At 33.7% G+C, this 12,257-nt stretch overlaps 1 protein-coding gene across 1 annotated transcript in view; it reads right to left on the reverse strand.

Moving 5' to 3' along the window:
* The window catches only part of DNAH7 (dynein axonemal heavy chain 7), a gene marked incomplete at both ends in the record, with an annotated part of 235,690 nt that overhangs the window by 196,232 nt on the left and 27,201 nt on the right, over positions 1-12,257 (reverse strand). The window contains 5 exons of the mRNA XM_084248143.1: positions 1,925-2,044; positions 4,438-4,563; positions 6,098-6,173; positions 8,209-8,389; positions 9,337-9,427. Of these exons, the coding sequence (XP_084104269.1) occupies positions 1,925-2,044; positions 4,438-4,563; positions 6,098-6,173; positions 8,209-8,389; positions 9,337-9,427 (594 nt within the window). The remainder of the gene's footprint in view (positions 1-1,924; positions 2,045-4,437; positions 4,564-6,097; positions 6,174-8,208; positions 8,390-9,336; positions 9,428-12,257) is intronic.

The raw sequence follows: 12,257 nt of genomic DNA on the forward strand, positions 1-12,257 counted from the left end.
GGAATTTTATGGTGGAATTTTATGGTAAGTGAATTATATATCAATAAAAAATATGACTGAGGGCAGTATGGTCTGGTGAAGATGTAGATGAGAAAAAGACAGGAAAAGTCAGTTTTGAACTTGGTAATGGTGCAGAGCAGGAAGAGTAGCAAATTTGGAAATAAAAATAAATACTATTATGGAGCTGTTGAGACTCAGTGATGAGATGGCATTCAACCGGAAATACACAGTATAAAATTAGCAATAAGAGCCATGAACTTAATGAACATATAAGATTTTGGAACAGCAGAAATAGATGAAATCCTGAAATTATCGAGAATATCATGAAGACAAACAATGACAAGCACTTGGAATCTCTACCCTTAAGGAATAGTAATAAGTAGAGCCAGAAAAAGAGATCAAAGAAAAACAGATCCAGGAGGCAAGGGAGATTAACTGTTGAGTAGACGTGAAGGACAAGAATTTGGAGATGTTTGATTTGGGTTTGAGTAAAGGTCATAATTAATCATTTGCTGATTTCTTCCTGACCGGTGAGCTGATGGCCTGCCTAGCCATGATAAACATATCTGGTTCACTAAAGAAAGTGTCATCAGGGGGTATGTCCCTAGAATCAATCAGGAAGCATCAAGAGAAACAGCTAATCAATCCACATCTTCCAGCAAAAAATACAAATCTATTCAATAAAGATTTGAACTCTACTCAGAATTTTGTCACCCCAATTTACCAAAATTTACAGTAGTATATATTTGTAGGGTATAACCCTGAAGTTATAATCAATATAACTTACCAATTCTGCACTTAACATGCCATTTTTTTCTCTGTAATTAGTTACGGCATTTCATTCTGTACTTCTCTATTTTTTATGTTAACTAAATTTTAGTATTAAATAAAAGTCTAAAGTATTTTTGAGTAAAGTCAGACAAAGAATTTCTTTCGAACATTAGGGGAAAGAAAAGGACTAAGAAAAGATTCAGCATAAACTATCAAGATACATTTCGAGGGCCTCGCCTGGTGGCACAGTGGTTGAGCGCTGGACTGTGAAGCTGCCTGCAGCCTCTGCAGCACCAGTTCGATTCCTGGCCTCAGGTGAGGGTCCCACATGGCGAGACAGACCTCTCCTGCTGTGCCAGCTGCTCCCCTCAGCAGTGTATTTTGTCAGTCTGCCTGTTCTGTTCTCCGCTCTGGTGAATTCTCTCACCCTCTCGCGCTTCTGACTGTACCCAGTGCTTGTATAAATAAGTAAATCTCTAAAAATATATATATAAAAGATACATTTCTAAGTAACTTTTGGAAATCATGAAGCTATGCTGGGTTTCTTTTTTCTGTATTATCTAAAATTGTATCTGATTTTAATGCCCTATTTATAATGACTCAATGACCCATGATAGACACAAATTTCCTGGACATATTCCACAATATACTGTCTGGCACCCACATCAATAATTATCTGTGGCCATTCCATTTTGAAGGATCAATTCAAAAAGATGTCTAATTATCATTTATAAGTCTAGCTTCCCAATGAGGTTGTAAAAGCCTTTAAAAAATATATTTCCCCCACATTATGGTCCTTTAAACTCTTCAGTTTCCTCTATCCAAAATCAAAATGAAAAAAGGCACACCACCTTACATGTATTAACAGTTGATGTATATAGATATTCAACGTAGATGGTCATTGATGATACAAACCAGACATTGAGGGGAAAAAAGCAATCATCAAATCATTTAAATTCTACAAAATCTAGGCTGTGTAGAATGTCTGGATAGTCATCACATACCAAGGCATTTTAAACATATCATATTAAACTCCCAAATAGAAATGATTATGAACTTGTTATAATAGTACTTTCTGAAAGCATTTAACAGGCAATATCCCACCAATCACAATTTTAAATTTATTTTCCTAAATGAAATTTCAAAACTTTACGTTTTTACTAGAGTCTCTTTAGCAGATTCCATGTGTCTCATGACAATGCTCTGAAAAACTGACAGCTCTAATGCATCCACGCGATTGTGAAATTCTTCTACATCAACTAAACGTAATTTTCTGCAAGAAATAGAAATGGACAGTAGTTTACATGTAAGAGTTTTTGTATTTTTTTGGTAATTTCTTCTCAAAAATAGAGTACTGCTAGATTTTATCATTAAGATGTTTTATAAAATGAAATATTTAAGAACATAAGATAGTCAAATTTTAAAAACAATGTAATTAAAATTAATAGGAATGCAATGTGGTACTATGGAACTTAATTGGGATTTGATGAATAGTGTCAACTGATTTTTTCTTTTAAACTGGAAATTTAAGTAGGAAAAGTAGCAGGAATCAAAGTTTACAGAGTTTATTGCTCCCTAACACAAAAATTGTACCCAATTTGTAAAGGAAGTATCCCTGGATATTAGGAAACCAAGGGGCTTCCGGGAAGTTCACAATTAATTAAGACCCAGTATATCAAAATCTTTTGAACTTATGTTATTTTTTCCAAAAGAACATAGTACATGGCCTCCCTGATAGCAAAAAGGGGTTAAAAGGCAACATATGAGATTATTCGCAGCCATTGTAGCAGGAGTTCCATCGCTGGCCAGGGAGGTAACCCACATGGCGCAGCAGACCTCTCCTGACTCACCTGCTGCTCCCCTCAACAGTGTATTTTCGTCAAACTGCCTGTTCTGTTCCCCACTGTCTTTGGTGAATCCTCTCACCCGCCACACCTCTCACCTGTACCCCAGTTTTTTTATGTATAAATAAATAAATCTTTTAAAAAGGGAGAGGCTACATTTACTTCTTGCTTATTCCATCAATTTTTTTCCTTTTTTAGAAACATGTGTATTCCCACTAGCCCCCCTCTGTTGTTACATTCAAATCATCACACTCTAGGCAATGTTCAGCATTTGATTTTTTCACTTACTATTGCATCCTAAAGACCTTTCAATATTAGCACCTTGAGATTTTTCTCACTCAAATTTTACAGCCATTGTGTGAATGTATAATAACTTACTGAACAAATCCATGGATACTTGGTTGTTTCCAGTCTTTAACTCTTACCAAAAAATGACACAATAAAGAAACTTGTAATTAAATCATTTCCTATATTTTAGGTGTATTGGCAGGCCAGTTTCTCAGTAGTGAAATTGCTGAATTCAAGTGTAAATGATCTATAACAGTGAGGTAAGACTGGATTTCCTCAAAAAAGGTGCCCATTTCTCCAAGCCTCACCAACACAGTATGATGTTAATATTTTGGAATTTTGCCTATCTGGTAGGAAAAAGAATGGTGTCTCAGTGTAGTATTTATTACAATTGCTTCACATTTCTTTTGAGTTAAGCATCTTTTAATACGAGGAAGGGTCATTTAACTTATATCCTTTCTAAGAGCTGCATGGTAAATGAATCCATAGTGTATTACTAATATAGTAATATTTTCTTGGACTTCTGTTGGTGAAACCATGAGTTTTTAAATCAATTTTATCTTTTAAGATGAGCTACACTTTTTCAGACATCTGCCTTCTATATTCAATTACTGTAATTTATACCCTATGGTAATGTCTATACTCATACATCATATATTCATGTATACTCACATATAAACACACATGAATATATCTACTTCTCATATATGCACTATTTTTCAAGCAAAAATAAATGTGTGCTGTGTCATTTGTGCCCATTACAAATGCTGTCTCTGACATTAAGTAGGTTAACTACTGAATACCATGAATTTACACAACACTTCAGGTTTCCACAGTCCTACGTTTGATAGTTATTCAGATAATATTTGCATGAGTGTCCTCCGATCCATTACCACAGAGCAGTCCTATGTTTTTGAGACCTACTGAGATTCGGCATAAATGACTGTCACCCTGAGTAAGGATACCCTGTATACACAATGCCGGCTTCTACGTGGAGGGACAGGATTCAGGATCTTCAACCTGCTGTTAATGTTCACAGAAAGAGTCCAGTGACTTATGCCTGCAAAGGCAACCTAAGAGTTGGTGGGGTTCTTTTTCTATCCATGGACTGTGACGCTTCCTTATTTGTCTTCATCCTGGATGGCTTGGGGTTCCCTGCACTAATACTTCTGCTGCCATTACCATGGAAATTAATTTTGAACACATCTATTTGCTGTAGTATCTCAGCTTCATTATTTTTCCTAGTTCTTCCTCTTTTCATTTTCTTGTCCCATAACTCCTGGCACTGTCTAACAAAGCATAACTCTTTATGGACAACACTGGGATACAGAGTCCCATTCACCACTGACCAAACCAATGTTCTGGGAGGCTATCTGTGAATGGATATAAAAGAAAACTGGTGGTGTTTTGAAAATGAAATGCACTGATGTCTGTTAATAAATTTGTAGTTAAGTTTTACTTAAAATAGTAAAAGAAATAATTAAGGTGTGATAAAATAACTTTCATTTTAAAAAAACAACACAGAAATACTCACTTAAAAGTACTGTGCCACAAATCTAGCACAGCCAACATTGTAGGATTCATTGCATTTAAATGATCCCTAATGTAATTCCTTGCAGAAAAAAACGATTTCCTCCAAGGTTTTGGAAGAACTTCCATTCTGGAGGAAAAAAAAAAACAACATTCAGTCACCTTCTCTAAAAAGTTTTGGGGCCTCCCTGGTGGCACAAGAGGTTAAGATGCAACATATTAAGCTGTTTGCAGCCACTGCAGCATGAGTTTGATCCCTGCCAGGGAGCAACACACATGGCGCAGCAGACCTCTCCTGACTCTCCCGCTGCTCCCCTCAGCAGTATATTTCCATCAGTCTGCCTGTGCTGTTCCCCACTCTGTCTCTGGTGAATCCTCTCACCCCTGCACCTCTGGCCTATACCCCAGTTCTTGTATGTACAAATAAATCTTTTTTTAAAAAAATAAATAAAAATTTTTATAATCAATATGTAATGGTCTAATTTAAAAAAATGTCTTACAGAAATAATAAATAGCAGCAATTATGTTTGAACATATATAAAATTCATACTGTATGATTTTCAGAAATTCTAGGAAAGTCATGCACATGAAATTAGAATCTTTAACACACAGGGTTTTTTTTCCCTAAATACTCGATCCATTTGAGACCACAAATAATTCATAATGATCAAACAGTAACAGCAACCAGCTTTCATACACATTTTAAAAAATTTCCTTAATTTCACAAAAAACCCTTAAATTTTTCCTTTATTTTAAAAGCATTTAAAGAATATAGTCCAATCTGCCTCTGGAAATTCCTTTGAACTTCACCTTTGTTAATGTATAAATGTCACTTAGAAAAGCATACTCTCTAACATTATTCAAAGATATTTACTCAGTAAATCCTATGACTTGATTAATCATCTTTTATGTGTTAAAGATACATCACCTTTATCTTTCAGAATATATTTAAACATTTACCCTTGATGTCTATTACGTTTTTGTTCTCACTACTTATAAACACTACACAGTAAGTGTAACTCTTTTTCAGTTGTGGTAACCTTCACTATTACAAAAGATGGTATCAAGAGAAATGTTATTCTCAGAATATGTATTGTAAATGGCTTTGTTATTTTTTGTGTATTTCATTATGGAAACAATTTAGGGCACTTTTGAGTGATATAAAAGTAAAACCAAATTTGTTACTTAATCATATAAACATAGTTGCATCTTCAAATTATTTAAGATATTCATTCAGAAATATTATTTTAAGGGAAAATATAAATAGCAAGAGGCTTTTCCCATTATGTGCTCTGTAATTCATGCAGTATATTAAAGTCTCTTCTGTATCTGCATATCTTAGGCAACATTGCTGATACATTTTTGCGTATTCAAATTGATTTCAAACTTTTATATTGCTATTTTATCTGAAAACTCTGCTAGTTGTCATAGAGATACACAGAATTATATGAAGTTCTTCACAGGGTACTTAATGTTTTAACCACCTAAGGTGTCCATCCACCCATGTAGCTATTTTTCCATTCATCTATCCATCAACTTGTAAATGTAACATTGGGCTGAAATACAAAAGTGATAGTAAGACAAATTGGTCTTAAATAACAAATACATATGAGAAAAATAGAGAGAAATGATAACAATATTCTTAGAGAAACCTGATTGCTTACTCAGCACGATGGGGTAGAAGTTCATCTACCTTTTTATCATCTTCTTTTTCTCTAGGATCTTTTAAAACAAAATCAACTAAAAAAGAATTGGAAAGTTCTGGTCAACAATCTTTTATCAACTATAGTATATTTTCAAGAAATTGCAAAACTAGTTTTATTAAAATTGTTTATGTTGTTTTTTTAAAATAACCAATTCGTGCATTTATGAATATGAGAAAATTAAAAATTGAGAGAAAATATATGATGCCTGTCTTTGAGAAAATATCCTCCCTTTTTTATAACAATAAGGCTCCATTATTTTACTTGAAAAAGATATTGCTTTTTATATTACACTTTCCCTTAGCTATTCCACCACAAGTCGTTCTTACTAAAAGTTCAACAATACAACAGAGTAGTTTCCTCTCACCTAGGAAAGCTATACTTGGCCTGTTTTCTTTTAAATTGCTAAAGAACTTAAAACAATCTTGTTATAAAGGTCAGTAAAGAGAGCTACTCCTGCTTCTTTCTGTGGTGTGTAACTCACAGTTCTAATTCTCCTTTCTAAAATGCAAATATATTACCCCTCTACTTAAAGTATTTCAGTGGTTATCTTTTATTTTCAAATGCTTCAGAAAGGTATATCAGGCTTTTGATATTCTTTCCCTTCCACAAATGTGCCCTATACTTTGCCATCAGAAATGCTTACAGACCGGCAAGAGCTATTTGTGCATGCCTGTCATCATTTCCTAGGTCATGTTCCCTAGAATACTGTTCATCCTTCAAGACTCATTTCACGTGCCCCCAACTCCTTCCGAACAAGACTCCCTTATTGTGTGTCCTGTTTCGCTTTCCATTGCACCTGCTCCGATGCATTGTAATTTAGCTATTTATCCATCACTTTCATCACACTATGAACTCTTTGGGCGCAAGAATTTGGATCTTTATGTTTTATTACCAGAATATTTAGTAAAAGTCTTAAATGCAATGAATGCCCTTCTCCCTCGAAGTTCTCAGAGCATTCCAATGCATTAGGACTTCTCCAACTTTGAACATAGTATTAATTATACCAGGTTTAGAATCATAACCAATTGAAGAACCTTTTTAAAAGTATAGGTTCAAAGAGCCGATCTTCAGAGATTTTATTTTAGATGGTTCAGAAATCAATACTTTCAAAATAAATCTGATTATATCAGTCTTAGAATCTATTGGTCCAAATCAAAGATCAGCAAAACTTTTTACATAAAAGGGCCAGATTGTAAATGCTTTCAAATTTTCTTTTTTAAGTAGCTTAAGAACTTAGTAATCTTTTAAATTGTTTTTAAACTAAGCAACCCTGAAAAAGTTTATGAACTTGTGAAACACAAGGTCTTCATCACAAGTACTCCATTCTGCTCAAAAGCAGCCATAGAAAATATGCAAATGAATCTATATGGCTATGATCCAATAAAACTATTAACAAAAATAGGCAGTGTACCAGATTTGGCCTGTTAGGTATAGTTTTCAAGCCCTGGTCCATAGCAACAATTCTGTAATTAAATCACTTTCTAATTTATCAGTAATATTAATTATTAATATTGTAATTAATTGTAATATTGTAATTAATTCAAAATACAGGCCATTTTCTTCAGTTCTACCCTGTGCTAGAGGATGTATTCCTACAAGTAGAAAACCTATTTTCTAATTCTTTTTGTACTTTATTAATGAAATTTGCCTATGATCTTAATGAAACAGTGATATGAGAAACAGCATAATAAATGTAACAGTTTCATGTATAGGTATTAACTCAAAAAGAATTTATCTTTAATAATATAGGTATTTAAGTTAGAAAGAAAGAGAAATACTGGGCCTCCCCAGTGGCACAGAGGGTTGAGTACCGCGTTGTGGGGCTGTCCGCAGCCTCTGCAGTGAGTGTTCCATCCTGGCCCGCTGGGCGAGAATCCCACATGGTGCAGCAGACCTCTCCTGTCTTGCTCACTGCTCCCCTCAGCAGTGTATTTCTGTCGTCTGCCTGTTCTGCTCCCTGCTCTACCACTGGTGAATCCTCTCACCCTCCTGCACCTCTGGCCTATACCCCAGCTCTTGTATAAAAATAAATAAAATCTTTAAAATAAAAAAAAGAAATACTCACTTACCTATGGATTTTTTGACACTAAGAAGATAATCTTCTCTCATTTCCTCAGATAATGTAAGTATGCTGTTAGTGAGGACTTTCAGATGTTGAGGGACTAAATCCAATACATGTTCTAGCCAAGAATCTTCCATTGGGGCTACATGGTCAGTATCAATTCCATGGTTAATATAATAGTAATATCTCTACATAAAGAAGACCAAGAAATGTAGATAGTTTTACTTTTATAATAAAAAGGGTTTATCAAAAATAAAACTACTTGAGCAAAATTAAAGTTTTAGGAGAATAAAATGTTTACAAATCATAAAAAACATTTTGTACAATTCATAAGGCATTGAGTTCTCAATTAAAAAAACATTTCATGAAAATTAAAGTTTAGTTCATAGCGACATTGTAAAACATTGTTATATTACAAAACATAAGATGTGTTGAGTATAACCCATAATAAATTACAATTTAGTATTATAAATGTGTGGTTTTATTATTTTGTTTTGTCTTTTTATTGATTAATCAGAAGTAAAAGAATACCAATATATATTATCTCAGAAATATGACAATATTTTGAAAATTCCCAATTAACCTATTGATATTCTATGCTGTAATTTTGCAGTTGACATCAAATGTGTACATATTCAAGATATGACATTATTTCTCCAATAATGGACACACTTAACTTTAATAAATATTCACTTATTAGAAAAGAATTTAAATGTCAAAACATTTTCAAATTAAGAATATTAAAGTCTTCGATAGTTATACTTTTAAATATTCTTCTGTATTCAAAATACTAAAACAAGCACAATTTCTAAAGCAAGCTAGCATGCTCTGTAAAGTGCCCATTATACAATTAAGATATTAGAGTAATTAAGATATATAAAAGGTATACAAGAATGAGTCTCCCTTTAAGAAAGGGAGAGGTAAACTTGAGATTCTTTAATTGTGGTCTTAAGTGGCAAAGGAGAGAATGATTTCCTGAATTAATCCAAAAGAGCAATTACATGGAATTCATATTTCCTACTATATCCACAAAGTTCCACAAGGGAAGAGCACAGAATAACCTCAAAAGTATAAAAGTATCCTCAAGTGTTTCTTTTGGGTTCAAATACACTGAACAAAGGAAAAAGCCTGTTACCAGGATGTCTTTCTCTATTGCAGAAGTGCTCGATTTTGGAACTGCACTTTCATCAAGGGTAGCTGTCCCTAAAAAAGCAGTATCTTGTTGCCTAAAAAAATGAAAAAGACACTATTCAAATGTATATAAAAGGGCAATTAGGACACAAATCAATGGATACAAAGACATCAGGATGCTCTTTCATTTAGTAAAAAAAAAAAAAAGAGTCATTGAACATTTTATGAATAGCACACATATTTGTTACCATATTCCTCCCAGATCATTTTCTCTATACTCACAGAGAGGCATTTATTTTGGCAATGATTTCTAAGACTTAATCAGAAGCCACATCCTTTGTCATGGGCTTTACTCATTCCTCTTGATTACTCCAAAATTTAGTTTTCTTAAAATTTTGTAGGCATGTTCTTGCATTATTTCTAAACCACATATATGTATTTTAAAAGAGTACTGATACTTTTTTTTTAATTTGCAAAAAATACATTCTTCAAAAGGTCATTTCTCAGATTTGTAGAGACATACAAGTGAACAATGAATGACATGGATGTTCATACACCTCTACGTATTTATTATTGGCTATATGTTTGCATATTACTATAATTTTATAGTTATAATTCATTTTAAATCTATACCAGCTATAAGCCAAATTTTGGTGATGTCTTGAGAATTTCACTGTGAGGAAAGGATAGTTGACATCTTCAAGAAAAGTAACAAGTTCTAGGATAGCATAACCTCTTTGCCATTCAAGGTATTATATTCTGGATCCCAACTTTATCTGTGATGGATACAGGTCATTAAAGTTACACAATAAAATACTCCTTCTTGGAAACTGTCCAATGAGTGGAGACGAGGTTTACTGAATTATTATTCTCAGCTATCATACTAAAAGGTAAGTATACAAAATTAATCTCCTGACTTATTTTTATCTTTTGCAAATTGAGAAATCCAATGTATTTGAACTTTGTATTTATTCTCTTTAATTGTATGTACCAGAGAAAAGTATCAAGGCAATGTCTCAGTAATGTCTTAGCAAATCTCAGTTTCATTCAGTATAAGTGGGCACTCCAAAACATTTAAAGAACAAAGGATGAAGAGGATAACATCATGGGAGATATTCTATAGTTGAGAGAGGAGGGTTGATAATTTTAACTAAAAAAGTAACCATTTAGTTTTTTTGTTGATTTATAGTAAAGAGTAATCTACTTATGGAATCAGGACTTCTGGGTTCAGATTCAGCCACAATAGAGTATGATTTTAATAACTGGGCTGTTGTTTGTTGTTTGGTTTTTGTTGTTGTTTTTTAATGGCAGAAATGTTCATCTTATTGACCTTGCTGAATCCTGAGAATCAAGCAAACTTCATCCTCTGTGTCTGGCCTGCCAAGAAAGCAGCAGCAAGATCAGGGTGGTGAGGACAAAGAAGGTTGGGAGCTGTAGGAATGACTGCAGAAATTCCTGCAGTTAAGAATAAAGATCCTTTTAGTTCTAAGACTCTGTGATTCCATGTTCTAAGGTTACAGCAAAGATTTTGCTGACTGGGAACAATAATAGAAATTTTTATAGATCACCTAGTCAATCTATAACTGGTTTCACTATATATTATGTCTAATCTCTCCTTAAAGAAGATATGATTGCCCCCAATTCGAAGATAAGGAAACAATGTCAGAAGACTAAATAGCTTCCCTTTCATTATATAGCTATGAAAACAAGGACTTGCCCATCAATATGTGTTTCTAAACTGCCCTCCCTGCTCTTTCCAACAGAAAGGCATTCCATTCAGAATGCCTTCTAGGAATAGGAGAAATTTTATATGGTATACTTTATTTCTCAAAAATGAAAAGAACTATATTGATTTTTTTTCTCTTTGTTAAATCAGTAGTTTTTGGTTTTAGATGGTAACTTAAATATCCTTTTTTTCCAAGTTTTCCTGTGAAAATGATAGTAATTATAAGCCATCATTGGGAAAAGACTAGCTCAGCAGAGGGGATATTTCCAGAAATTTCTGGAACACAGAGAGAAGATACAGGATAGTTGGAACAGTTGAATATACCCACAGACTATACTTTATGCAGGAAGAAACCAATGTGCCTAGGAGACCCCCCAGAAATGCCTCTAATCTTGAAGTCAGCAGGTACCAAAGAAAGAAATGAGTAGGCAGACTGAAAAAAAGTTATCTGAACAACTTTATGCCAGAAAATTAAACTTTAAGAACTAGAAATTACAATACATGGTTTCACATGTTAGGGTAATCACTTAAAGAAAATGAAATACATATATATGATAGCTTTTAAACCAACAGGACTAATGAGAGAAGAGAAATTTCAATTCAATAGAAAGCAAAAAAAGGAGGAAAAAATAAGCAAAGGCAACATAAATACAAAATACAAGTAAATAGAAAATACAAAATAAATTGGTGAAAGTCCACATGTCCAAGAAATACCAATATAAGTGGGATTAAATATGCTATTAAAATACAGAAACTAAGACTGGATTTTAATAAGTCCACCCATATCCTGTTTATAAAAGGCACAACTGAGAAATGACATACAGTGGTTCAAAATGGACTTTTGTTTCTTACATACAGCAGCAAAGAGAATCTGAAAAATCTCCCAGTATCATTCTATAAATACTGGATAATATGTCACAAAGCTCCTTTTGAATTCAGACTTTAACAAGAAAGAAAGGAAATACTCAGGAGAAGAGAAAAATGGCAGGGCAATCAGCTATCGCCTGAGGCTATGGCTGCCCTTGTGGAGGTAGGGGCTTGAATTCAATGCCCATGTGGGTCATGAAATGATCTGTAGGCCTGAATGAAATAGGGAGTTCAAACCCAGGCTCCTGGATGACGCTGAAACCCCAAATGGGCTCTATCCTCATCTACAGTAGAGCCAGAAGCAATAGGGACAGGAGTTGTGTCAAAAAATA

Source organism: Talpa europaea (genome assembly GCF_964194135.1).
Source record: "Talpa europaea genome assembly, chromosome: 1".
NCBI classification, from domain to species: domain Eukaryota; kingdom Metazoa; phylum Chordata; class Mammalia; order Eulipotyphla; family Talpidae; genus Talpa; species Talpa europaea.